Raw genomic sequence first — 26584 nt, forward strand, 5'->3', positions numbered from 1 at the left:
TGTAAGTCCCCTCTGTGGGCATCATTTTAGTGATCACGCCAGCATGCCTCTATACCTTTAGTCGAGTGTATTGGTTCATCTCGATGGAGCGTATACATTGCACTCCACATTTAATTCATGTGGTTTTATTATTAGTTATTAGTAATTCCCACAGTTCAGTCAGATTCCATCGCATTGACCACATTTCAGTACAGTTCAATATTCAGTCCCAACATGTTATAATTTGGTCATTGCATTCAGTTAGCTCAGATCTATATCACGTTCAGTTTATGCTCTTGATTTATCGCTTGTTCAGTTATATGATTGTTTAGCTTTACTCTATCTTGCATGCTCAGTACCTTTCAAGTACTGACGCATACTCTGTGCTACATCTTATCATGATGTAGGTTCAGGTTCTCAGCATCCAGATCACGCTAAGATCGGTTCTCGATCTCCAGTTCAGCAGCATCAGTGGTGAGTCCTCATTATTCGAGGACAACAGTCATGTTATCTTTTCATTATTTCAGCCTTTTAGGTTCAGTTTTGCTAGACTTAGCTGGGGCATGTCTCAGCACTTCTAGTCAGTTAGAGGCTATTTTCAGACATAGTTAGATTCAGCTTAGTATTTGAGTTTGATGTTTCTTCTGTATTAAATTCTCAAATTTGATATTCAGTTTTAGTATATGGGTATTCCTCATCATTTCAGATTTACTTATTATTAGCTTCCGCAACAGTTTTATTTCTCAGTTTAGCTTTAGTATGCTCATGATTATGCCAACAGGGTTAGCTTGGGGTCACTTGTGATCCTAGGTCCCGTGTCCGCGTCTCGGGGGTAGCTCGGGGTGTGACAAACTTGGTAACAGAGCACTAGGTTTAAGTGTCCTAGAATGTCTGAAAAGCCTCACTAAGTAGAGTTTTTTTCATAGGTGTGAAGTGCACCACATCTAATGAGAGGGAGGCTACAAGGTGTTTTAGGAAAAATCTTCATTTTCTTGTTACTCATAGCGTGCATAAGATATGATCTAATTCCATTCTAACTTGACGTTCTACGTTTCAGTGATCATGCCTCCTCGTAGATCTGACGCCATGAATGCGACTGCCAGGAATGCAAATGCAGCTCCTCCAGTCCCAGATCAGGAAGTTTCGAATACAGAATTCTGAAACGTCATTCAGATTTTGGCTCAGAGCATTGCCAACCAGAACAAAAAGCAGGCTCCAGCTTCGGAAAATGCTAATGTTGGGTCGGCTGCAACCAGAGTGCGAGATTTTGTTAGGATGAATCCGCTAGATTTCTTAGGATCGCAGATAGGTGAGGATCCCAAAAACTTCATTAATGAGGTCAAGAAGATCTTTGAAGTGATGCAGGTAACTCAGAATGATCGGGTTGGGTTAGCATCTTACCAACTTAAGGATGTAGCTCATATTTGGTATACTCAGTGGAAGGAGAACAGGGGTACAAATGTAACTCCTATCTCTTGGGATTGCTTTAGTGAGACCTTTCTGGACAGGTTTTTCCCAAAAGAGCTAAGGGAGGCAAAAGCTCAGGAATTTATGAACTTAAGGCAAGGTAGTATGACAATCCAAGAGTATGGGCTCTAGTTTACCCAACTCTCCAAGTATGCTCCTCATATAGTTGCTGATTCAAGGGCTCACATGAATAAGTTTCTATATGGAGTGTCAGACTTAGTGAAGACAGAGTGTAGAAATGCTATGTTGCTGGAAAATATGAGCATCTTTAGGCTCATGACTCATGCTCAGCAGGTTGAGGGTGATAAGCTTAGAGAACAGGCTAAGAAGAACAAGAAGGCTAGGACGGGAAGCTATGACTACTCTCAGTAGAAATTAGGTGGTGGGAATCACTCACAGGGTCAGCATAAATTTTCAACTCCAGCACCTTCATCAGCTAGTGTTCCATCCTCCAAGTTCAGACAAGATCAAAAAGGTAAGGCATCAGGCTCTAAGTCTAAGGGAAGTGTTTCAGGAACTAAAACCTACCTGACTTGCCCTAAGTGTGGTAAGAACCATCCAGGCGAGTGCCTTGCAGGAAAGGAAAGATGTTTTGGGTGTGGTCAGTCTGGTCACAGATTGAGGGATTATCCTTCTAAACAGGGTCAAAGAGGCAATGCTAATCGATCCCAGTCTACAACTTCAGCAGCACCAGTAGGTCGCCCGACTCAACAGGGTAAATCTTCTGGTACAGGTGGCGGACAGCGCCAGAACAAGCTCTATGCTCTTCAGGCTCACCAGGATCAGGAAGATTCTCCTGATGTAGTCACTGGTACGTTACGAATCTTTGATCTCGATGTTTATGCTTTGGTAGATCCAGGGGCAACTCTTTCTTTTGTAACTCCTTATATAGCAGTTAAGTTTGATGTTAGTCCAGAAACTCTCTCAGAACCATTCTCAGTCTCTACTCCAGTCGATGACCCAGTTATAGCTAGATGGGTATACAGAAATTACCCTGTCACAATCTCTCAGAAAGTCACCTCAGCAAGCCTTGTAGAGTTAGAAATGGTAGACTTCGATGTCATTCTAGGCATGGGTTGGTTACATTCATGTTATGCCTCAGTCGATTGTAGAACTAGGATTGTTCGTTTTCAGTTTCCAAATTAACCAATCTTAGAATGGAAAGGTAGTAGCTTAGCGCCTATGGGTCGATTCATTTCTTACCTTAAGGCCAGAAATATGATCTCTAAGGGTTATCTGTATCATCTAGTTCGGGTTAAGGATTTAAGCTCCAAAACCCCAACTCTTGAGTCAGTTCTTGTGGTTAATGAGTTCCCAGAAGTGTTTCCAGAAGATTTTCCCAGAGTTCCTCCCGATAAGGAAATCGACTTTGGAATTGATCTCCTTCCAGATACCTAGCCTATCTTTATTCCTCCTTACAGAATGGCTCCAGCTGAGCTTAAGGAATTGAAGGAGTAGTTGAAAGACCTTTTAGATAAAGGCTTCATCAGACCTAGTATTTCACCATGAGGTGCACCAGTATTGTTCGTGAAAAAGAAAGATGGTTCTCTCAGAATATAGGCAGTTGAACAAGGTCACAATCAAGAATAAGTATCCCATCCCCAAGATTGATGTATTGGTTGACCAACTTTAGGGTGCTAGTCATTTCTCAAAGATAGACCTTAGATCGGGTTATCATCAGCTTAAAGTCAGAGATAGTGACATCCGAAAACAGCCTTCGGAACTGGGTATGGTCATTATGAATTTGTAGTTATGTCTTTTGGACTAACCAATACTCCTTCAGCTTTTATGGACTTGATGAACAGAGTGTTCAAGTAGTATTTGGACTTGTTCGTTATCGTCTTTATTGATGATATCCTCATTTACTCTAGGAATGAGGAAGAACATATGAGTCATTTGAGGGTTTTCCTGTAAACTCTCAAGGATCACCAGTTATTTGCAAAATTTAACAACTGCGAGTTTTGGTTACAATTAGTTGCTTTCCTTGGGCATATAGTATCCAGCGAACGGATCCAAGTGGATTCCCAGAAAATAAAAGCAGTGAAACAATGTCCCAGACTTACCGCTCCTACAGATATCAGAATTTTTGTGGGTCTAGCAGGTTAGTACAGAAGGTTCGTGGAAGGATTTCCATCCATAGCCTCTCCATTGACTAGGTTGACTCAGAAAAAGGTTAAGTTTCAGTGGTCAGATGATTGTGAGAAGAGCTTCGTTGAACTGAAGACTAGGTTAACTACAGCTCCTGTTTTGACTCTACCAGAGGGTTCAGACGGTTATGTGATTTATTGTGATGCGTCTAGAGTCGGCCTAGGTTGTGTATTGATGCAGTGAGGTAAGGTTATAGCTTATGCTTCCAGACAGCTTAAGGTGCATGAGAAGAACTATATGAATCATGACCTCGATCTTGCAGTTTTGGTGTTTGCACTCAAGATTTGGAGACACTACCTATATGGTGTTCATGTAGATGTGTTCACAGACCATAAGAGTCTTCAATAGGTGTTCACCCAGAAAAAGTTGAATCTTCGCCAGAGAAGATGGCTTGAGTTCCTCAAGGATTATGACATGAGTGTGCATTACCATCCTGGTAAGGCAAATGTAGTAGAAGATGCCTTTAGCAGACTATCTATGGGTAGTGTAGCACATGTTGAGGAAGAAAGAAAGAAGCTAGCAGAGGATGTTCACAGACTTGCTCGCCTAGGAGTTCGTCTTATGAGCATATCAGATGGTGGTGTAATGGTTCAGAATGGGGAAGAATCTTCTTTGGTAGTGGAAGTTAAGGAAAAGCAAGACAGTGATCTGATATTGCTCGAACTCAAGGGTGCAGTCCACCAACAGAGAGTTGAGGTATTCTCCCAAGGGGGAATGGTGTGATTCGCTACCAGGGTCGATTATGTGTTCCTAATGTGGGCGAGTTGAGACAACATATTCTTGTAGAAACCCATAATTCCAGATATTTTATTCATCCAGGCGCCACTAAGATGTACCGCGACCTGCGGGAAGTCTATTGGTGGAATGGTATGAAAAGAGATATAGCGGATTTTTTGGCTAAGTGCCCAAATTGCCAGCAAGTCAAGGTAGAACATCAGAAACCAGCAGGTATGACTCAAGAGATTGACATTCCTACTTGGAAGTGGGAAGTGATCAACATGGACTTCATCACAGGTTTACCTCGTACTCGCAGACAACATGACTCCATTTGGGTGATAGTTGGCAGAGTTACTAAGTCTTCTCCCTTTTTGGCGGTCAAGACTACAGATTTGGCGGAAGACTACACCAAGCTTTATATTAATGAGATTGTGAGGTTGCATGGGGTTGCTTTTTCTATCATCTCAGATAGAGGTACTTAGTTTACCTCTTATTTCTGCAAGTCATTTCAGAAAGGTCTTAGTACTCAGGTTAATCTTAGCACAGCATTTCATCCATAAACGGATTGTCAGGCAGAGCGTACCATTCAGACCTTAGAAGACATGTCGAGAGCTTGTGTGATCAATTTCAAGGGTAGTTGGGATGATCACCTTCCTCTTATAGAGTTTGCCTACAACAATAGTTACCATTCTAGCATTCAGATGGCCCCTTATGAGGCATTGTATGAGAGTAGATGCAGATCTCCTGTTGGTTGGTTTGAAGTAGGTGAAGCAGCCTTGATAGGGCCAGATTCAGTCTTTTATTCTATGGAGAAACTGCAACTCATTATAGATAGACTTCAGACAGCCCAGAGTCACCATTAGTCTTATGCAGATGTAAGGAGAAGGGAACTAGAGTTCCAAGTTGATGAATGGTTTTTCCTAAAAGTGTCACCTATGAAAGGGGTGATGAGATTTGGCAAGAAGGAAAGCTCAGTCCCAAATACGTAGGCCCTTACCGTATCTTGAAAAGGATTGGTAAAGTGACTTATGAGCTAGAGTTGCCAGCAGATTTAGCAGCAATGCACCTAGTCTTTCACATTTCACTATTGAAGAAGTGTGTGGGTGATCCAGCATCCATGGTGCCATTAGAGAGTGTGGCTGTAAAAGATAGCCTCTCTTATGAGGATGTACCAGTTGAGATTATTGATCGTCGGGTTAGAAGGTTGAGAAACAAGAAAGTCGCTTCAGTCAAGGTTTGGTGGAGGAGTCATTCCATAAAGGGAGCTACTTGGGAAGCAGAAGCAGCCATGAAAGCCAAGTATCCTCACCTCTTTCCTTCCGATTCCACTCCAGCTAGAGGTAATAGTTCCTCTTCAGTTTTTCAGTCATTCATGTGTAGATTCACTCTTAGTAGCATGTTCCTTCAGTTTGTACTTGCATTTTCAGCGTATTTGCATGTTTTGGAACTCAGTTCAGTCAAAAATCAGTTTTCAGTATTTAGTGGTAGGGTTTGAAGCTCTTTCCCTCCATTCCAGCTAGTTTAGTCTTCATTCGAGGACGAATGTTCCCAAGGGGGAGATAATGTAACACCCCGTATCTTAGATAGACCAGAATGCAGATTTCCAGAAGTGCATGTGCCACCTACGGATTGTAGGTTAGACCACGGTCCGTGGAACGTAGTCCACAGAAGAAAAAAACCAGAAAACCTCGACCGTAGATTGGACAACGGCCTGTGGACCAAGTCAGTGAAACGTGGTCCGCAGAAAAAAAATCAGGACCCACGGCCAGGACCTACGAACTGTGGTTCAAGTCCGTCAGTTGGTCCCGACAGCTTTTTAGTCAGGGTCATTTTGGTCTTTTCCCAATGCGTTGAACCCCTAAACTACGTCGTTTAGACCCTAAATTATGAGGTTTTAGTTAGTTTAAGCCTAGAAAGATAACTAGAACTTACCTTAGTCAAAACCATTAATCAAATCTTAGTGAAGTGTAAATCTCATCAATTAAATATGATTATTTAATAGACGTATCATATTAATTAATATAAGTTACAATTTTTATAAATTGACCTTCTCTCCAATCATGAAGGTTACCATATATTCTCTACACTTTTTTCATCGCATACGACGATTGTGGTAACGTAAGATTAAGGCAAGGAGGTAGAAACTAATTTCAATTAATGTTTTCTCTTGTGATAGTGTTTTCCGATTTAGATATATTTTGTAATGTTTTTTCATTAAATTATCGTATTCATAATACTGATGTAAATTAAATTAAGTTATATATGGTATCAGAGCATGATTGATTTTAATTGATAATTAATTTTCGTCAATAATTTTTTAGAATTTATGGACTTACACGTATATCATATGAAGAATAATTATTTGTTATTTGCTATTTGCTATTATTATAAAGTTGGGCATTTATGTGCAGATACACAATACAATTTTTGTTTAATGATGCGATAAACTAGAAAAATACAAAATTTGGATGCATACATGTTCTTATGTCTTGTCCATCTTAAGCTTTTGAGATGAACAATAAGATTTGTGTAAAGAGGCTAAAGGCAAATGAATTAAGACTGATCAAGTTCACTCCCTTTAAGCTAAAATGCCAAAGTCATGGTTATCGCCTTAATAACTAAAGACGACATGATTTGGCACTGAAAAGTCTATATCTTATAGCATGTGCTAATAGTATAAAGTTTCACCTAAAGCTGATTGGAGAAGGTGGACGTATAGTTCAAGATTGATTGTTGAGCTCCCGAGGGTCAATATGATCACCTCCAACTGTAAGATGGTTTTCCATGGGTGAAACTTCTTTCAAATGCTCGGTCACTTGTCACTCTTACAAGAGTTGGCGTTCGATGCTCTTAGTGATTTATCAAGGATGGAATCTTTCATTCTCTTCAAGTTTCCACATACATTTATTTGTATTCGATTTAGACACATATCATGATGTGGTTCACTCCTTTTACTAAATTCGAGTTTGCCCCATACAAATTGATTACGATAAAGGTCGTTGAAAGAAAGGGTTTTGAGGCAACTAAATGCGCCACTAAAATCAGAAATTCTTATGGCAATACTATTGTCTCTATGCTAAGGATATTTTCGCAACATTAGCCAACAACTTTTAGTCACATAAAAGAGCCTGGCTAATTTCTTGTAATGTCAAAACATTATTTAATTAATCTCACAATTACATACGGGGGGATTTATCTTTCTTTCTTTCTATTGTCATGTTCTGATTTGTAAATTTAGGGTGTGTTTGGTACGGAGGAAAACATTTTCTGGAAAATGTTTTTCAATTTTTCCATGTTTGGAAACTGTTTTCCAAATCAACTCATTTTCCTCAAATTTAAGGAAAATAACTTCCCTTCCAAAATTGAGGAAAACATTTTCCAAAACTCTACTTTATCCTTTTTTTTTCTTACCCTACTCATACCCCGTACCCGACCCTCCCCATTCAAAAAATAATTTAAAAAATTTAAATTTTCTTATATTTTAAATTTCAAGTATATTTTTATCCCTACCACTAACCCAACCCCCACTCCCCTCAAACAAAAAACAATAAAAATTATTTTTGAAAAATGTTTCAAATTTAAGATTTTTTTTACCTTACCCAACCCCTACCAACCCTACTCCCTACCCCCACCCTTCCAAAAAATCATTTTGAAAAATATTTCAGATTTAATTTATTTTTATTTCTTACGTCACTCCCCCGCCACCCCCATCAATTTTTTTAAAAAAAAATAAATATTTTGGGAAATATTTCAAATTTGTTTTATCCACACCGTCATTTTTTTTACAAAAAAAAAAAGTTGTTTTCGAAGAATATTTCAAATTTTAAAAAATTTCATTTCTTATGCCACCCCAATCCTTACCCCACCCCCAGCCGCCATCTCCATCAACTTTTTTTAAAAAGAAATACTGTTTTTGGAAATTATTTCAAATTTAATTTTTCTTTCCATTTTTATGCCACCCCCTACCCCTACTCCCACCCCTACCCAGACCATTCCCGTCAAAACAAATTAAAGAAAAAAAAACTGTTTTTGGGAAATGTTTCAAATTACCAACCCCACCCCTACCCCCACCCTTTTTTTTAAAAAAATGTTTTTGAAAAATATTTCAAATTTTTAAAAAAATCATTTTTATGCTAACCCCAGCCGCTCCCACCCCCCACCCCGCGACCCCATCAATTTTTTTAAAAAAAAATGGTTTTTGAAAAGAAAATTCTATTGATAAGGTAAGGCCTAGCCCCCCTTGCTTGTACTTGTCCCTATTGATATTTTTTATGTTTAATATAAGGCCGCTAGACATTGTCTAGTGATAAATTTACTTTAAAAATAATCCTAGGTCGAAAGTTTGGTCAGGTCCTGGGTCAAATCTCAGGGTTGAATTTTTGAATGGTTATCAGGGTCCTTGTCCTAGTTTGGGTATTGGGGTCGGGTCCTAGATCAATTATTTTTCGAATCAGAAATTATTTTCCTAAAGAGTACTTTTTAGTCTCAAGCCAAAAATAAAAGATATTTTCTGAAAAATATTTGTCATTCACAAACCAAACATTAAAAAATATTTTCTACTCACCAACCAAACATGAGAAAATAAATTAAAATCCACTTAATTTTCAAGAAAACATTTTCTAGGAAAACATTTTCGTTCGTACCAAACACACCCCAAGTCAAAGGTAATGTTTAAGTTACGACATTTCTTCCATTATACTTTATCTAGTAGATTATGTAATTGTTTTGAAAGGTAGAAAACGATGGAGTCTACTTGTTTTTCATTTTCCATTTTGCGTGTTTTTTCTTATTTTCACTATCATAGAATAGACCTTATTTTTGTAAAAGTCATGTCTATTAAAAATATGATAATAATTACAATGTATAATTTATTGCATTATTTCTATTTAATAAATATTTCTTGAGAATTAAACATTATTTAAAATATGGAATAAAAGATTATAGTTGGAAAACTATACAATTTTTATCTTAAATTTCTGAGACTACACTTGCTTTAAGATGATTTTTTCTTATTTTGCTCAAGTAAATAGGAGGGAGGAACCACCAACAAGGTTGCTCCTTCTTTCATCAGAGATCTTTAGTTCGAGCCGTGGATATGAAAAAATACTATATAGGGAGCGCTTCTCTCTGAATGGGGTCTTACGTGACGTGAATCCAGACACAATCCTGAATAGTTAGATTTCAATACAGACATCAAACATGGGGTGTGAAATCATTTTTTTTAAAAGGAGGGAGGGGGTAATTTGAAATGAAGTTTAATAAAATAAAAAAGATTTTTCAATCTCGTGGTTCTAAATTAAAGTTATACTATCAAATGTCCTAAACAGTCCTTTAATCTTGTCACCTTTAACATACCACGTGAAAAACTAAAATTAAAATATTACCAAAAAATATCATTTTTTAAAAACATACTAAAAAGAAAAATAAATCTTATTTTTTTAAACGAATTTAAGCATTAAATTTCCACTTGATGTCAAAGTGCGCCATATACAAGTGTTTGGTGCAGGCTGATGTGACGATGACTTTCCAATCAATAGTTAAATTCTTTAAAAATTAGATGAAAACTTATAATATAATTTGGCCTCCAAAGAAAGAGCTTGAAACAGCATAGCCATGGATACACCAGGAACATATGTATGCCATGATCAAGAGGAACCAATAGCTTCCAATTTATTACCTTCCATGTTGTCTCAAATTCCAGTAATTGATATGGAATTGTTGTTGGCTAATGATCATTCAGAACTTGACAAACTTCATCTTGCTTGCAAAGATTGGGGATTCTTTCAGGTATATATACATTTTAATATGAGAAAAAAAGTAGTTATTTGATTGATGTCTTGTTGGTTTACATGTTTAACCCAGCTCTCCTTTAAAGTTAATTTCATTCATAATTCATTCAATCCTTTGAAGGTTTATACACTAGCTACTAGAATATTTTTTTAAAATTCTATTATAATAACATAATTTTTTGTGAAATTCCTAAATCAGCACACTGAAAAATGCATAATGAAACTAATTCTCTAGTAGGAAACTTACTAATTTATCTACGTGAAATAATTAGAAGTACTATTTTTTTTTTGGAAAAATATTGAACACTCCAAAACTTGCCACAAGTTATTAATTTCGTCCTCGAACTATTGACAATTTTAAAAACATAACAATTCTACTTGACTAACTAAACATAGCTACACCCTTGATCTGCCACAGAACATAACAAGTATTGGTCTCAAAACTCTTGTAGAAACATGAAACTCTTAATAAAAGGTCGAGAGAAATGTTGAAAATACCTCTAAACTTGACGAGAATTTAAAGGTGTATTTCACTCATGTCGTAAGATCGAAATGTATTTAATTAGTTCAGTTAATCAAATAAAAGGATGTTATTAAAGTTGTGAATGGTTCAAAGATAAAACTATTAGCTAGTGTTTGGTTATAGATTTTCAAATATTTTTGGCAAATATTATTTGGTTAAATTTTCACCATGTGTTTGGCATAGTATTTGGAAAATATATTTCACCTTTTTAAAAAAATGTGATTTATATCCATAAATTTTAAAAACTATCAAAACTAACCATATGTTTGTATTACATAGTACGTGACTTTGTTACCCTAAGCCGATTGTTATCATTTTCATCAACAATCATATCATCAGTTTCATATTTTACTGAATATTCCATTACTACTTTGATGTTCACATAAAAAATTATGTAAAACAATGCAAACAACTACTATAAAGGGTGTTCTTGTAAAAGATAAAAGTTTGATTCAAAATTTGAATTGTTAAAAGTTTTCAAATAATGAGAAGTGGCCCAAATACTAATTTTTTCTAGTGTTTGGAAATTTGGGTTATTTGCCAAAAATATTTACCAAATAACGATAAATTGTATGGACAAATACTATTTGTCAAATTTTAGGCCAAATTTTACTTGAAAAATCTATAATCAAACGGCCCTTAATTTGCGCCATTTACTAAAATATTTATAAAAATAACTACTAAACATTTGTCTAATAAAAATAGTAATTTTTATGACTTTTATATTTAGATGATGAATCATGGAGTGAGTTGTTCACTATTAGAAAAAATGAAGTTAGAAGTCCAACGATTCTTCAATCTACCTATGGAAGAGAAGAAAAAGTTTGGCCAAATTGAAGGAAGTATGGAAGGATATGGACAGGTTTTAGTGTCATATGATGAACAAAACATAAACAGCTGGATAGGCAAACTTTACATGGTCACTCTTCCTATCCATTTGAGAAAACCCCAATTGTTTCCCAATCTTCCCCTCTCATTAAGGTACACATCTCTCTTTCTCTCTCTAAATGACAATAATTGTATGGATGAATTGCTGGTGTAACTTTTTTATTATTATTATTATTATCTATCTCTATTCATTACATTTCTTATTAAGTAAATTTTTCAGGTAATGCATACCCATTAAAAAAAATGTTCAAGAACATAATTTAAAATTACATTTTTTACTATTGCTCTTTTGATTATTTTCTAGTTAATCTTAAAAGTAGATAGTTATTACTTAAGAAGGTTTGAAAAAAATGTAGAACTTCATTAAAGGTAAGACAAATATGAAAAAAAAAATCAAATATTTATTTTAAATTTTGAACAATAAAAAGAAATCTAGATATACTTAATATAGAATAGAAGAATTAATACATAAATGATACCTCTCCATTCCTATTTATATGTCGTTCATAAAAAAAATTAGGTGATTCTTAATATTTGTCATTTCACAAAGTCAATGCATAAATGACACTATTCTTCCTATTTTATCTTTGAAAGTTATTAGTCTGAATTTGACCAATATAGGAAAACTAAATGATTAATTCATGTCCACTGGTCAATTTAATTAATCAATATAAATTAATTTATGTTCATTTATTGAAACTTGACTTCAAGAGTATACTAAATAGGGGTATAATGGTAAACTTACATAAAATTTTAAGGGACGTGAAATTTAAATAGTGACATATAAATAGAAACGGAGAGAGTAATAAAGCACAAACCTTCTGGTAAATATTCCCTCAGTTCAATAATTGTTGTTCACTACTCTATTGACTTGACAAAATAATAAAGGAAATAAAGACAAATATACCTCCGAATTATCGTAAATGGTATGCAGATATCCTCCGTTATACTTTTGAGACATTGATGCATCTGCCGTCCAAAAACTAGAGCATATATGCCCTACACTCGAACGGATGACTAAATAGGGACACGTGGCGCAATCTTATTCATCGATCTGACATCGGATCGATGGATAAGATTATGGCACGTGTATGCTTGTTAGTATAAAGAGTATATATGCTCTAGTTTTTGAACGGCGGGGGCACCAATGTCCCAAAAGTATGACAAAGGGTATCTGCATACCATTTCAGATAGTTCGGGATATATTTATCCTTTTTTCAATAATAAATAATATGGATAATATTACTCTCTAGATCCAACAATAGTTATCCACTATTAACTCGACACACCCCTTAAAAAACTATAAATAGAATGGTAATTTTATTATATCATCCTTTTAATATACTCCTAATAAATATAATGTCTTGAAAATTTTAATAGGGAAACGACTATATTAATGATAAGGAAAAATTAGGAACTAAATGTAAAATTATCCATTGATTTCATAAAGTTAACAAGTATTGTTGGACATTCCAAAATAATATAGTGGACAACTATTGTTGGACAGAGGGAGTATTATATGACCTTTTGAATATATTAAATTTAATATTTTGGGAAATGTATTAGATATTAAATACTCTCTCCGTTCCATTTTATGTGAGATACTTTGACTTGATACAAAGTTTAAGAAAGGAAATAAAACTTTTTAAATGTATAGTCTAAAATGAATGATTTTGTGTGCTATAAATCATTTTCATTAAGGGTAAAATAGACATTTAAGATTAAATTGTTACTTAATATAGAATTATGACTTTCTTTTAAGGATCGATTAAAAAAGAAAGTAAGTCATATAAACTGGGAAAGAGGAAATAATATTTAATATCAAGGATAAAATAGATACAAAAAAATAAATTATTTCTTTAATTTTTTAAATTTAACAAATATTATTAAACAATTATTTTTAATATAATAGATAAATAAAAATGGACCCATAATATATTTGTAAATCATAATGACATTTCTGGGATTTGCACGAAATATTGCTTTGTTCCCCACTCCCCATTTACAGAACTTTTCGTCGTTCTGCTTGTCCCATCAACACTACAACTTTTTGCAGTGGCCTTTTTATCTTTACTTCTCTATTTTATTAATTATCGTAATTTTTTTCTCTATATTCGGTACTCTATTTATTTAAAAAAGAATGATCTATTTTTTTTTTAGTTTATTTAAAAAGAATTATTTTTTCTCTTTTTTGGTAACATTTTAATTTCAGTTTTCCACGTTGCATATTTAAGGCTACAAGATTAAAGGACAATTGTGTATATTTGACATAATTTTAATTTAAAACCACAAAATTTAAAAATCTTCTTTATTTTCTTTAAACTCTACCAAGTCAAACTAGATCACTTTTTTTTTAAACACAAGTAATTATTATCAACCCTATAGACTGATTAATTATTGGAAGGTCACTATGACATGGGCCTAGTGTCAGCACCAAATGACTTTATCATAGGATATTATTTTGAAATATTTTTTCGTTCATTTTCTTTTTGTCTACTATATTTATAATAGATATTTATTTTTTACTTATTTAGTTTGATAATTAAAAAAATATATTATTTACTTATTAATTTATCTTTATTATTAACAAATAAATTATTTTGCTAATGCATTTGTCAGAATAGTTAATTTATTATATTCAAAAAATAATATAATAAAATTATTATTATATTTATTACTCTTTAAGCGAATCAATAGTGTATAAATAAAAATGAATGGAGGAGGGAGTATTACAATACAAAAATTTATGTCAAACAAAGACACTAAGGATAAATAACTATCGTTGTTATACATATTTAGAAATAGATTTTTTTTAAAATTACATGAATCACTAGGCCAAACTTGAATAACTTTTCACATTTAGTCATTGTATCCTTCACCTTCACCAAAAATAACATGAGATAATGTTTAGTTAGTAAACTATGAATAGTTCTTTTAAAAGGTCATTAAATTATACTCAATTTTATTTATAACTTAAAACTTATTCAACTATTAACTATTAACTATTCACTAAGAAAGTCACTCAATCAATTTAAACTACTTTTAATTAAATTTCGTAGCAACAATTTTTTATTTTAAGCTAAAAGAGTTAAAAAAAAATTAACGATACTTATTTAAACCATTTTATTGAATCATGATGGATTAATTCAGGAAAAAAACATACTTATAGAGAAATTTTTACTCAACATAACCTTTCTCAAAAATAAATTTTAAAAAAACTTGCCAAGTGACAAAATGCCTCAATAATTATTTTAAATTTAAATTTCAAAAAATATAAGTAACTATTCTTATTCCTAGAAAATGTCTAAATGGTGAAAAGTTATTTTATTGATTTAGCTTGATTAATTTAATGGTTCGATAGTATGATTAATTATTTGTATTTGAGAACACAGAAATAATTAATTTATTTTTTGTGAAAAGTTATGTAGGGTAAATTACAGTAAAACCCCACTAAATTAATATAAGTAAGACATAAAATATTATTATTTTATAGAGATATTATTTAATCGATAAATTAATATTTATTAATTTAAAGAGTGTTTGAGACTCAACCTTGTGATGTTAGAATAATAAAAGCTTTTAAGATGTATTATCACAACAAATTTTATCGTATGATATTAAATTGCTATATGTTTGAATGTTATCAATTTTGCAACCTCGGCTTGGACAACAAATGTTTAGCAAGAGACATTAGTAAATAGTTTTTGACACTACAAAATTTGTTTGGGGGATAAAATCGTCTCAGAGAATTTGAATGAACCCAGTTGTAAAAACATCATTCATGATTAATGATCTCGGTTACCACAATAAAATGGACATCAATAATTTGTTGGATTATCCGAATGAAAATGATACATGTTCAGAGGTCTAGAGTTTAGAAGAAATTGTGGATACCATCGAAAAAATAACAATGTTGATGATGAAGTTGAAGATGATACAATACCTTTGGAACCAGTGACGCGTAAGGAAACACTTATCGCATCTAGAACTCTTCACAATTTTATGGTGCAGTTCGAAAAGACAACTCGAAATTCTTAGATGCAATAACGAAAGTTAGAGATGAACTTCAACTAGATTTAAATTTTTAACAAATAAAACAAAATACTATAAAATCATATTTTACTAAATTGTCTTAGATATATTTGTACTTTTAAAGAAATATTAATTAATAATATTAATGAGACAGTATATTTATAAAGTAGTCTTCTAAAAATATATCATTTTATTATCTTATCAAAATGTGTATGTTTTTTCCATTGGCCCAAGTTGAAATCGGAGGAAAATATTATCTTAGAAATATTATTAATTTACCGAGTATTAATTTAGTATGATTTTACTGTATTCGGTAGAAGTATGCGTTTTTTGTGGGACCATTTTTGAACGCATTATCCAGAAAAAAATTGTTTTTAATTTCTGAAAAGTTGTGTAGCGTAAAAATTGTTTTTATAAGTATACGTTTTATGTGGATTAAGGTGCCCATAATGGTTCAATTAAATGGTTTTAATAAGTATCTTTTTATTTTTTTAAATGAAGATTTCATTTCAACAAAATTTAATTAAAAAATTATTTAAATTTATGAGTGACTTTTTAGGTGAAATATAAATAATTGAGTGACTTTCTAGGTGAAATATAAAAAATTGAGTGACTTTAATCTCTCAGAAAATTACCCTTAATTGAGTAAACTTTGAATTATAAAATAAAGTTAAGTGACTTTCTAAGAAAACTACAAATAATTTAGTGACCATTTGATATATAGTAATCATATGATATATTATTTCAGACAAACACCTTCTATTTTCTCTTTCTCTAAGGTAAATACATTTTCCGTACATTTTTTTAAATGGAATATCCTCAATGTGACCTCTAAGGTAAATACATGACAAGTTCTATGCACATAACATAAATATATTTTTTCTGTTGCATTAATGTAATTTAAGGTACAATTATATGTTATACTTTTTTTACTTAAACTTTAAGTTCTATGCATAGATGATTTTTTAAAAAACTCTCACCTCCAATATATGGTAATCGGATGAAGGTGGATTCAAAATTCTAAGTTTATAATTTGCTACAACAATATCAAGCTAATGTACAATAATAATTGGACAACCATATTGAATATCGAGCTGGACATTTTTATATATTTAATAATTTTTTTATGTAAAGAAGGCTAGTAATTATTTATGAGACGAGGACTTTTAGGGTCTGTTTGGAAAGCCACCTGGTAATTGAAATTGGTGTAATTATTAGGGTAGTAATTATCAGCCTAGTAATTACACTAACATGTTTGGTTGCCACAGTGTAATGACACTGTAATTACACATGTCCTATTTGGATGCCACATTGTAATTACACATGTTCTGTTTGGATGCACAATTGCAATCATAAAATTTTATTAAATTTTAAAAATAAAAATTAATTATTTAAAATTTATACTAGACAAATAAGAAACTTTATAAATGACATTAAATTAAATATTTAAGATATATATATTTTTAAAAAATATATTAATTAATAAACATATTTTCTTTAACTAATATTATGAAAAAATAATTGATTTATATTTTTTCAAATTAATATATTTCAATTGAATTGATCGTAAAAACTAAAAGTATGAAGTTTCTACGAACATCGCTGAAATGCATGTTTGATAAAAATATTAATATATAAATAAAATGTCATAAATTATTAAATGTTTGACAAAAATATAATCTATCAAGTCTAATTAAAAAATGACGTGCAATGTGAATTCAATATTACTAAAACAAATGAAACTGAAAATATAACCTAAGTTATAAATTTAAAACAAAATATTTAACATAATACTCTTATAACAAATTTCAACATAGCATGCATAAATATGATTTTTTTTCTTAATAAAGAAAACGTAAGTCTATAACCTTACTTAACAATAAATTCTATTTTAATTTAAAAATTAGAATACTAATAAAATTATGCTAATAAGAAAATAAGCATGACATAAAGAAATAGATAATACGAAAAAATTGCATAGAATCACGTAAAGTAAGGTTGAGAACAAGAAGAAAAAGAAATATAATAATATAAAATGAAAAATAAACTTTTAAGATTTTTTAGAATAATAAAAATAAAAAAAGAACTTAAAATAATATAAGTAAAAAAAGTTAAAACAAAAAAAATAAAAGCAGAAATAAAAAAATTAAAAAGTAATCAGCTGGTAATTACACCATGTAATTACCAGCAATTCACAGCCTTTGCCTGTGAATTGTAGAGTGTAATTACCCCCAGCAAATTACACCAAATACCTGCTGACCAAGTAATTACATGTCCAACCAAACAGGAAAGACAGTGTAATTACACCCAATTACACCAAATCCAATTACCAGGGTGTCCTTCCAAACAGGCCCTTAGTATTTACTCCCTCTATTCTCAATTACTTGTCTACTTTTGAATTGATATAGTTATTAAGAAAACAATAATTGACATAGTGAGTTTGTCATTTTACCTCTATTGATTATGAAGTAGATGAATTAAAAATTTACGATTTTCAAGAAGTTCTACCTTTTTCAAAATTAATTAATTGAGGTATAATATGTAAAAAAAAAAAATTGTCCTTTCTTGATTTGTCAAAATGAATAAGTAAAAAAAAAAGTAGACAAGTAATTAGGAATAGAGAGAGTATTATTTAAACGGAAAATGGTCAAAAATACCCTTGAACTATCTGAAAAGGTCTAAAATTACCCTTCATCCATCTTTTGGTCTAAATATACCCTTCTACTCATCTTATTGATCTAAAAATACCCTTTCATTCACCTTTTAGCTCACTTATACCCTTGAAACTAACACCCCTATCTTTATTTTGTTTTTAAAAAAAAATATATTTATTATGTGTCATTCTCCTCATTGGATGAAATAAAATTTCCATCTCAACTGGATTTCCCCCCATAATTTATCCAAGCCAAAAAGAATATACTTCTTCAAGACCTCATAATTTTTATTTTTTATTAAAAAAATCTAATAGTTTTTTATATTTGTTGTAGATTTTTTTTATCCGATTCCTCTCAATTTTTTCTCTATTTTCCCCAAGTTATTACTTGGATTGAAGACACATGGCATAAGGAAAAATTAACAGCTAAAATTTAATCAATTACATTAAAATTTTAAATACTATATAAATAATTAATATATCTTAAACAAATTAATAATATTATGATCATAATAATATTATCTTATCCATAATATTTTTTTTCTCTCTTTTCTTATTTTTATTTTTCCTACAGGCTATGACCTACCACATCTATATTTTTTTTCTTCTTTTCAATGAGTTGTTATAAAGATTATTAGTCAAAAAAATTAAATGATCATTTTTTTATAAAATAAAAGATAGACTTTGTTTAGGATTTATGATAATATGATATGTCCCTCTAATTGTGGCATGACTAATATTTTTAAAATATTTTAATTATCTAAAACAATTTTTTTTAAAAAGCTATAGAAAATAGAAATTACTAGATTCAAAAAAAATATTTTTTGGATCTTGAAAAGATATATTGTTTTGATTTGGATAAATTATGGGAAAAAATTAATAGAGGTGGATTTTTATTTCATTCAATAAGAAAATGACACATAATAAGTATTTTTTTTTAAAAAAGAGAGGGTTGTTAGTTGCAAGGGTATAAGTGAGCCAAAAAGGTGGATGGAAGGGTAATTTTAGACCAAAAAGATGAGTAGAAGGGTATTTTTAGACCAAAAGATGGATGAAGGATACTTTTAGACCTTTTCCTATAGTTTAGGAGTATTTTTGGCCCTTTTCCGTTATTTAAATGTTGAATAATAAAGTTTCAACACTTGAATAGAAGATCTAAAAGTAAACTTTAGATAGAAACGCATGGATAACTTACACAAATCTTACTACTTTAGGATACTATAGTTTTGAGGTTCAACAGTTCGGAAAAATCTTTTCTACTTTGCTGGATGCATGCCCCATTTATGGATGATATTATTTTATTAATCTACACTTGTGATATGTGCAACATATATTTGTGTTTGTTAGTCTTTAGGAGGTTTAAACAAGTAAGATCGGACATTATTGAGTATGAAATCATAAAATTTATATGTATATATGCAGAAGTTTTTTGGATTAAATTTGTTGTTGGACTAAGTATTTTCTTAGCTACTTCCTAGGGGTTGGAATGTCAAAATTCGAGTTTAATTTGTATTAGCGGATATACACTATAATTTTTAAAGTAGGTCGAGTTACCAGAGAAGGTTCCTCTGCTGAAAGAAATTATTGAGGTGTGAGTGAAAAAATTGATTTGCTTGGTGTTGGACATATCGTGCTTGTGTTTTGTGAAAAAATAAATGGAAAGTTGATGGAGCTTTCCATCTCCAGCGTATTTTTGATGGTGCTAGTAGCAGCCACACAGTGAAAGAAGAAGAAATTGAAGTGTGGCTTTTGACTGCCACTATAGAGAACATACGTTTGAAAAAGAGATATTGATTAATTAAATCTCTTCTGCTAGCACTGGTCATAACAATAGGTTCTACCAATTGAACCCAAATTTTAACATTTCAACCCTTAGAAAGTAGCTAAAACACACTTTGCAAATTATATCCAAAAAACTCTTGCATATACATAGAAATTTTATGAATCAATACTCACAAATATCCAATCTTGCTTGTTTAAACCTCATAAAGACAAACAAACACAAACATATGTTATCCATACCACGATATGAATTAATAAATAATCTCACCTAAAGAATGAGATATGCACCCAGCCAAGTACAAAAGACTTTTCCAACCGTTTGAACCTCAAAACTATAATTATTTTGATTATCGAAGAGCAAAGATGAATGTCTTCATCACTTTTCAAAATAACACTAACAAATATTTATGGTTCCTCCTTTGGGGAAAACAGTTGATCTCTGAATTCCCTCAATGATTTTTAAATCAATCGTGGCTTACTTATGGTCACAAAGCTAAGATCCTTCCACCACCAGTTCGAGAATGATAAGAATACTTTTGTCAAAAAAAATAATCAAAGAACACCAAATTTCTATGCTCTTTACAATTTTTCCACAAGTTTCATATTCTATGAAAATATACACAAAAATTTGTCTTCCACAAGGCAGATGACATAGAGGATATTCATGATTGTCTCTCCAAGGCTATTGTAAATGATATAAGAGTTGAAATCCATCAGAAGTATGTATGTCGGAAATAGAAAAATGATTCATGTAGAATCCAGGATCTCTAATCCCAACAAATGCCGCTTAAATTTTATTTTTTGCAATAAAACTCAATTGTAACTGCACAACTAGGGCCAACTGAAGCAGTAAAGGAGACTTCCTCCAACAGATGATTTTTTTTCCAACAAATCAAAGCTGAGCTCCCTAGCAATCAATCACAAACATCAAACAAATGTGAATCTGAGAATGAAGAAGGCATAAATTTTAAGCTACCTTAGCATCACAATGACATATAAAAATGATGTCATCCATGACATTAGTAAAGATGGGCTAAAATTATTGTGGGTGATATTGTAACAACACTGTAGCACTTTTACTGTGACATTTTTTTTGGCTATAAATAGTCTCCCTCTCCATTTTGTAAGACATTAGTTGATTTTCTTCCAAGAAACTTTCTCTCTCACACAAGAAAACTTGGTCAGAGTTTGTTCCCTCTTTATAGTCTTTAAAGAATTTAGTCACGCTCCTTGCCACATCCATCTAGATGGTAAAGGCAATCAAATACTCCCTCCGTTTCAAAAAGATTGATCTGGTTTGACTTGGTACAAAGTTTAAGAAATTAAAGAAGACTTTTGAATCTTGTGGTACTAAATTAAAGTTATGTCAAATGTATAAAATTGCCCTTAATCTTGTGATCTTAAACATGCCACGTGGAAAGCAAAAAGTAAATGTTACCAAAAGGGAAGAGGTCATTTTTTGAAACTGACTAAAAAGGAAGGAGGTCATTCTTTGTAAAACGGAGGGAGTAACAAATTTCAAAAAATAATTAAGACAATTGATAAGATATACAACTAATAATTCATGTCAAGTTTAGAGGGATCTCTACCTAATTTTTACACCCTTCAATATGATGCTACTACAAATCGTGTGGCTTATTCTCTTATGTTGGAAATCATTTTTCTCTAATTTCATGAAGAGATACCTTAGAAGAATACTCAGCACAGCTGAAGGAACTTTCGGAGAAAATATTCAATATAATGGGGAAAGCATTAGGAATGAAAGGAGAAGATTTGAGTGAAGTTTTTGATGGAGGAGAGCAAGCAATGGCCATGTATTACTATCCTAAGTGTCCTCAAGAAGATGTTGTTATGGGGCTAAACCCCCACACTGATCTTGCTGGCTTGACCATACTTTCTCAACTAAATGAAGTGGAAGGTCTTCATATCAAGAAAGATGGTGCTTGGATACCTATTACACCTTTGCCAAATGCCTTTGTTATCAACGTTGGAGACATGTTAGAGGTAATCCACAAGTCATTTCTTCAAATTTTGAGCTTCACTTATATATATTTAACTTAGAGAAAAAGCCCAAAATAGTCTCTTATCTTTGGGTTAATTAAGAGTCAAAGTCATCCTTGAGTTTTCATATGAAGCAATAATAGTTCCTGATGTTTGCAATATTGGCACAGTTTTTGTCCTTCACCAAACTTTAGCCTACTTTTTAACATTGATTTTGTCCACAATTTTATGTATGAAATGTTTAATCGTCTTTTTATATATTTACTAGAAATAATAACTCTATGTGAGAGAAGGTGAGAAGAAAAACACCCTGTTTAACACCATATTGTCACTACAATGTACATTACCACCACTTTGATTTATCTTAATGAGATTTTCCCCATATTGCCACTACTAGGAACATTAACACCACTTTGATTTATCTTATCCAATCTATTTGAAATGAAAAGAAAAATAGCTTTCTTAATGGCATTATGACACCTTATCAATATCTTTCTTCCACATTCCCTGAACGAGTAGTGAAGAAGTATAGAACACTTTTACTTGATAACCTAACATTCACTTTTTTTTGAAATTATATTTATGCCAAGTACACTAATTCGTCAGTGTTGTTGTACAGATAGTGACGAATGAAATTTATAAAGGTGTTGAACATCGACCAGTTCTCAATCCAAACAAGGAGAGACTATCAATTGCAACATTTTTTAAACCAAAAAGGAACTATTATTTAAGTCCAGCATCAAGCCTCATCACTCTTCGAAATCCTGTAAAATTCAAGCAAATTGGTACTGTTGCTGATTACTTCAAGGGATATTTCAGTCATCAACTTGTTGGAAAATCATACCTTGATACAATGAGATTAAATACCAAGGACGAAGAGATCAATACGTGATTAATGTATTAACACTTTGAATAATTGCATGATTTTAATTCATTGATACTAGATTTGTTCCGAAAACCTTAAGCGTGTTTGTATGCAAATAAAATTGCTGGTAAAGGTTGTAATATTCCAATATTACTCTAATAAATCTTCAATTTGTGTGTTTTGACTGTTTTACCCCTCTCCGTAGTTTGATTTGGGTATTTTTGGTCTGGGGAATTGGTTGCATGGTTCCCGAGGCATTTGGACAGGAGTTATGAGAGTTTTTCATTTTGGTAGTAGGAAAGGTTGACTTATGTCAATATTTGATGAAGATGAGCTCGAAATGGAATTCTGACCATTTCATTGGCTCTAGAATGTGATTTTTGGGTTGGTTGGACCTTTGGTTTGGATTTCAAGGATGAGATTTGAGTCGTTGGACGGAAATTTGAAAATTTCTAAGTTAAGAGTTGACTTCGATCAACATCTAGTGATAAAATTTCAAATGGCTGGGATTTGGCAATTGCCATACTTTTAACTCTAACATATGACAATGAAAATAGATTCTCAAAACAATAATTAATATTTCTTCTAATGTTGACTCCTATTTATCAATGCAACAGATCAAACATTGACATAAACTGAATTTACAAATGTTTGTACTGCTGCTGTTTTTATTTCATGCTTCTTTTTCTGCCATACACGCAACAAACGTATTGTGTTACCGAGTAGAAGTAGTGCCATTAAGCCACACCATACTGTTATTCCTATTTCAATGATCTGACCAAGTGGTTCCCTGTCCTTCCTTGGCGTGATGATGTAAATTGCTATGCCATAAGTGAGTGCTATTGAGGTAACTGTCGACCACATTATAACCATTAAACCCCACATGAAAAGCCTACGCCTGAAAGGCAATCCACTTATCAGCAGCAAGATTGTGCTGAGAGAAGAGACAAAGGCAATGGTGTTGACACGAAGGAAATATCGAAATGGTTTTGCATGATTATAAGCCATTACTGATTCCCCTGCTTTATGTAAGGGTCTTCCCCAATCCTCCAATTTTCCATTTTCTTGCCAAACACCTCCTGGAGGGTTCACTCCAACTTGGAATGCCATGGTTGCAATGAGTGAGGCCACCACCATTATTGTTTCGCGTTTCTTGGAAAGCCAATCGCCTTTTGATGGCGCCTGATTTCCTCCTAAATATACTGGTGCTGAAGATACTGGAGAATGGTTATTTCCACCAGAGTCATTAGGAATTTTGGTACTATGTTGAATGATGGACATTGAAATATCCTTTGCTCTTAAACCTCCAGCTTCTCGAAGACACTCACCGATGGATAGATCATTCACGTCCCTACGACTCTGTACTAAAATATCTAATGATGTATTCCCATTTGCATCCATTTCATTCACATCAATTTGATGCGTCTTCAGCAAGTACTTCACAGTCTGCAAGAATGATTAGTAAATGGTTTAATAACGACACTGCTTATAAGAAAATGAAGTCGAATTTCTTTTCTAAGGAACAAAGTCATACCTCAATTTGCTTATCAGCAACAGCCAAATGCAGAATGTTGTGTCCATTACCATCCTTCGCATTCAACAACTCCTGGTCCCATTCAATCTCCTTTAGCACCTTCAGAACCTCAAGCTGATTATGCTTCACACACAAATGCAAAACGTTTTCTCCATTGATCATAGTTCCTAGAGCTGCACGAGGCCTGACATGTATAAGTTCTTTGATGACTTCAACCCGACCTTTGATAGCTGCAAGATGGAGAGGATTTCCACCATCACGATCACAAACCAGGCACAATTCAGGATTTACCAACAACAACATCTTGACGATATGCAAGTGACCTTTGGCTGAAGCTATGTGAAGAGCAGATGACTTTCGCCAATCCAATTCAGCAGCAAGCTGAGGATTTTGAGCCAGAATTAACCTCACAAACTCGATATGACCACGCAGTGCTGCTATGTGCAAAGGTGTTTCATTGAAGCAAGTTAAGGTAAGTCTATCAAGAATTAAAGCATCTTGTTGAAGTAATTCTTGTAAAACTCTAACATCTCCTTTAACTGCAGCTTCATAGAGTCTCTTCTCAGTATCCATTTTCCTCTATTAGATACTTTTTTTTACAAACAGAATTGGTTAATTTTGTAGTTGCTGATATTTTTTGATACTTATTGGATATAGTCACAGTTGGAAAAGTCTTCCTTCAAATTTTAGACTTGTTTAAATGATATACTATTCAAGATGCTTTGAACTAATCCTTATCTTAATTTTTATGGACAGAGAAATAATTAGAAGAGGAAAAAAAAAAAGAGAAGCAATAAATGTAACAACTATAGATTTGACTGAAAATGTCCTTTTCTATTAGTACAACATTTCCGCGAAACAACAGGGGCGAAGAGACAATTATTGCTCCAAAATACCTAGAATTTTCACGGATGGTGACTTAACCCTGAAATTTTTCACTCAACTATACGTTTTTTCTCAAGTCACTTAACTTTGATGTTTAACCCAAAAATCGCTTTCATAGTTGAATGATTTTGGGTTAAAATCAAAGTTAGAATGACTTTCTAGAGAAAAATTCATAACTGGGTGACTTTTGAGTTAAAAATCAAAGTTGAGTGACGTTCTGATAGAAAAATTCATAGTTAAATGATCATTTGTGATATTACACCTTATTTTGTTTTGAATTTTCTTTTGCGTGATAAATCAATATTAAAAATGAAATTTGACTTGATCCAATTAAAATATGTGCAAGTCAAGATCCAAGTTCAAAATGAAGTGTGAATACACGGTTCACTCTTGACTAATGACAACAAAGGAAGAGAGATATAGAGGGAGTGTGTTTTATCTAGGGACGTTTGATACAAAGATTAATAATGTAGGGATTTGTAATGTAGGAATTAGTAGTGCAGGGATTAATAGTGCAGGGATTAATAATGTAGGGTTTATTTTTATCAAGTGTTTGGTTCATTGTTTCCAACTTCATCTTGTGTTTGGATTAAAACTCTATAAAAAAAACTTATTTCCAATTATACCTTTGTATTGTTATATAATTGTGTCAAGGTAGATAATTGCCGGACAATGTTATTTTTTTATGACCTTCTAACTAGCTAGGTGAAGAACAATTTTGTTGTCATGATTGTTATTTTTTCACTTGAATTATTTGAGGATAAATAATTGTCATTTTAATAAATTTAGCACTCACAAAATGACATTTTTCAATTTAAAAAAAGATAAATCATCTACTTTTAAAATTGATAAGACGGTAAACAATACTTAGTAAAATTGAGTAAACCATCTAATACATTTACACATAAAAATTGCAAGTTATAGTTTTAATGTGTATGCAATTTTATAAATTGTTCAAAATACAAATAATTAGAAAATCACACACACATATATATATATTATACATTCAATTAAGAAACATCATGTGGTGATATATTTGCCTTTTTAATTAGGAAAAATGCATAAGTACCCCCCAATCTATGCCCGAAATCTCAGAGACACACTCATACTATACTAAGGTCATATTACCCCTCTCCCCCCGAACTTATTTTATAAATAATTTTCTACCCTTTTTCGGCCTACGTGGCACTATCTTCTGGGTCCAGCGCGTGTTGACAATTTTTTCAAACTATCTGGTTGATAGTGCCACGTAGGCCGAAAAAGGATAGAAAATTATTTATAAAATAAGTTCGGGGGGAGGGGGGAGGGTAATAGGACCTTA

The 26584-nt window shown here is 32.3% G+C and overlaps 2 protein-coding genes across 2 annotated transcripts; one reads left to right on the forward strand and one right to left on the reverse strand.

Moving 5' to 3' along the window:
* Positions 1-9809: 9809 nt before the first annotated feature.
* LOC102583541 (probable 2-oxoglutarate/Fe(II)-dependent dioxygenase) lies at positions 9810-23486 on the forward strand. The gene is made up of 4 exons (XM_006351566.2): positions 9810-10098; positions 11354-11604; positions 21658-21982; positions 22599-23486. The coding sequence occupies exons 1-4, from the start codon at positions 9925-9927 to the stop codon at positions 22869-22871; spliced, it is 1023 nt and encodes a 340-aa protein (XP_006351628.2). The 5' UTR covers positions 9810-9924; the 3' UTR covers positions 22872-23486.
* Positions 23338-25029, reverse strand: LOC102604201 (ankyrin repeat-containing protein At3g12360-like). The gene is made up of 2 exons (XM_006351548.2): positions 24379-25029; positions 23338-24290 (listed from the first exon to the last, which is right to left on the reverse strand). Exons 1-2 carry the CDS (start codon positions 24949-24951, stop codon positions 23463-23465), a joined length of 1401 nt encoding a protein of 466 aa, XP_006351610.1. The 5' UTR covers positions 24952-25029; the 3' UTR covers positions 23338-23462.
* Between the last annotated feature and the right edge of the window lie 1555 nt (positions 25030-26584).

Source organism: Solanum tuberosum, unplaced genomic scaffold (genome assembly GCF_000226075.1).
Source record: "Solanum tuberosum cultivar DM 1-3 516 R44 unplaced genomic scaffold, SolTub_3.0 scf00135, whole genome shotgun sequence".
NCBI lineage: Eukaryota > Viridiplantae > Streptophyta > Magnoliopsida > Solanales > Solanaceae > Solanum > Solanum tuberosum.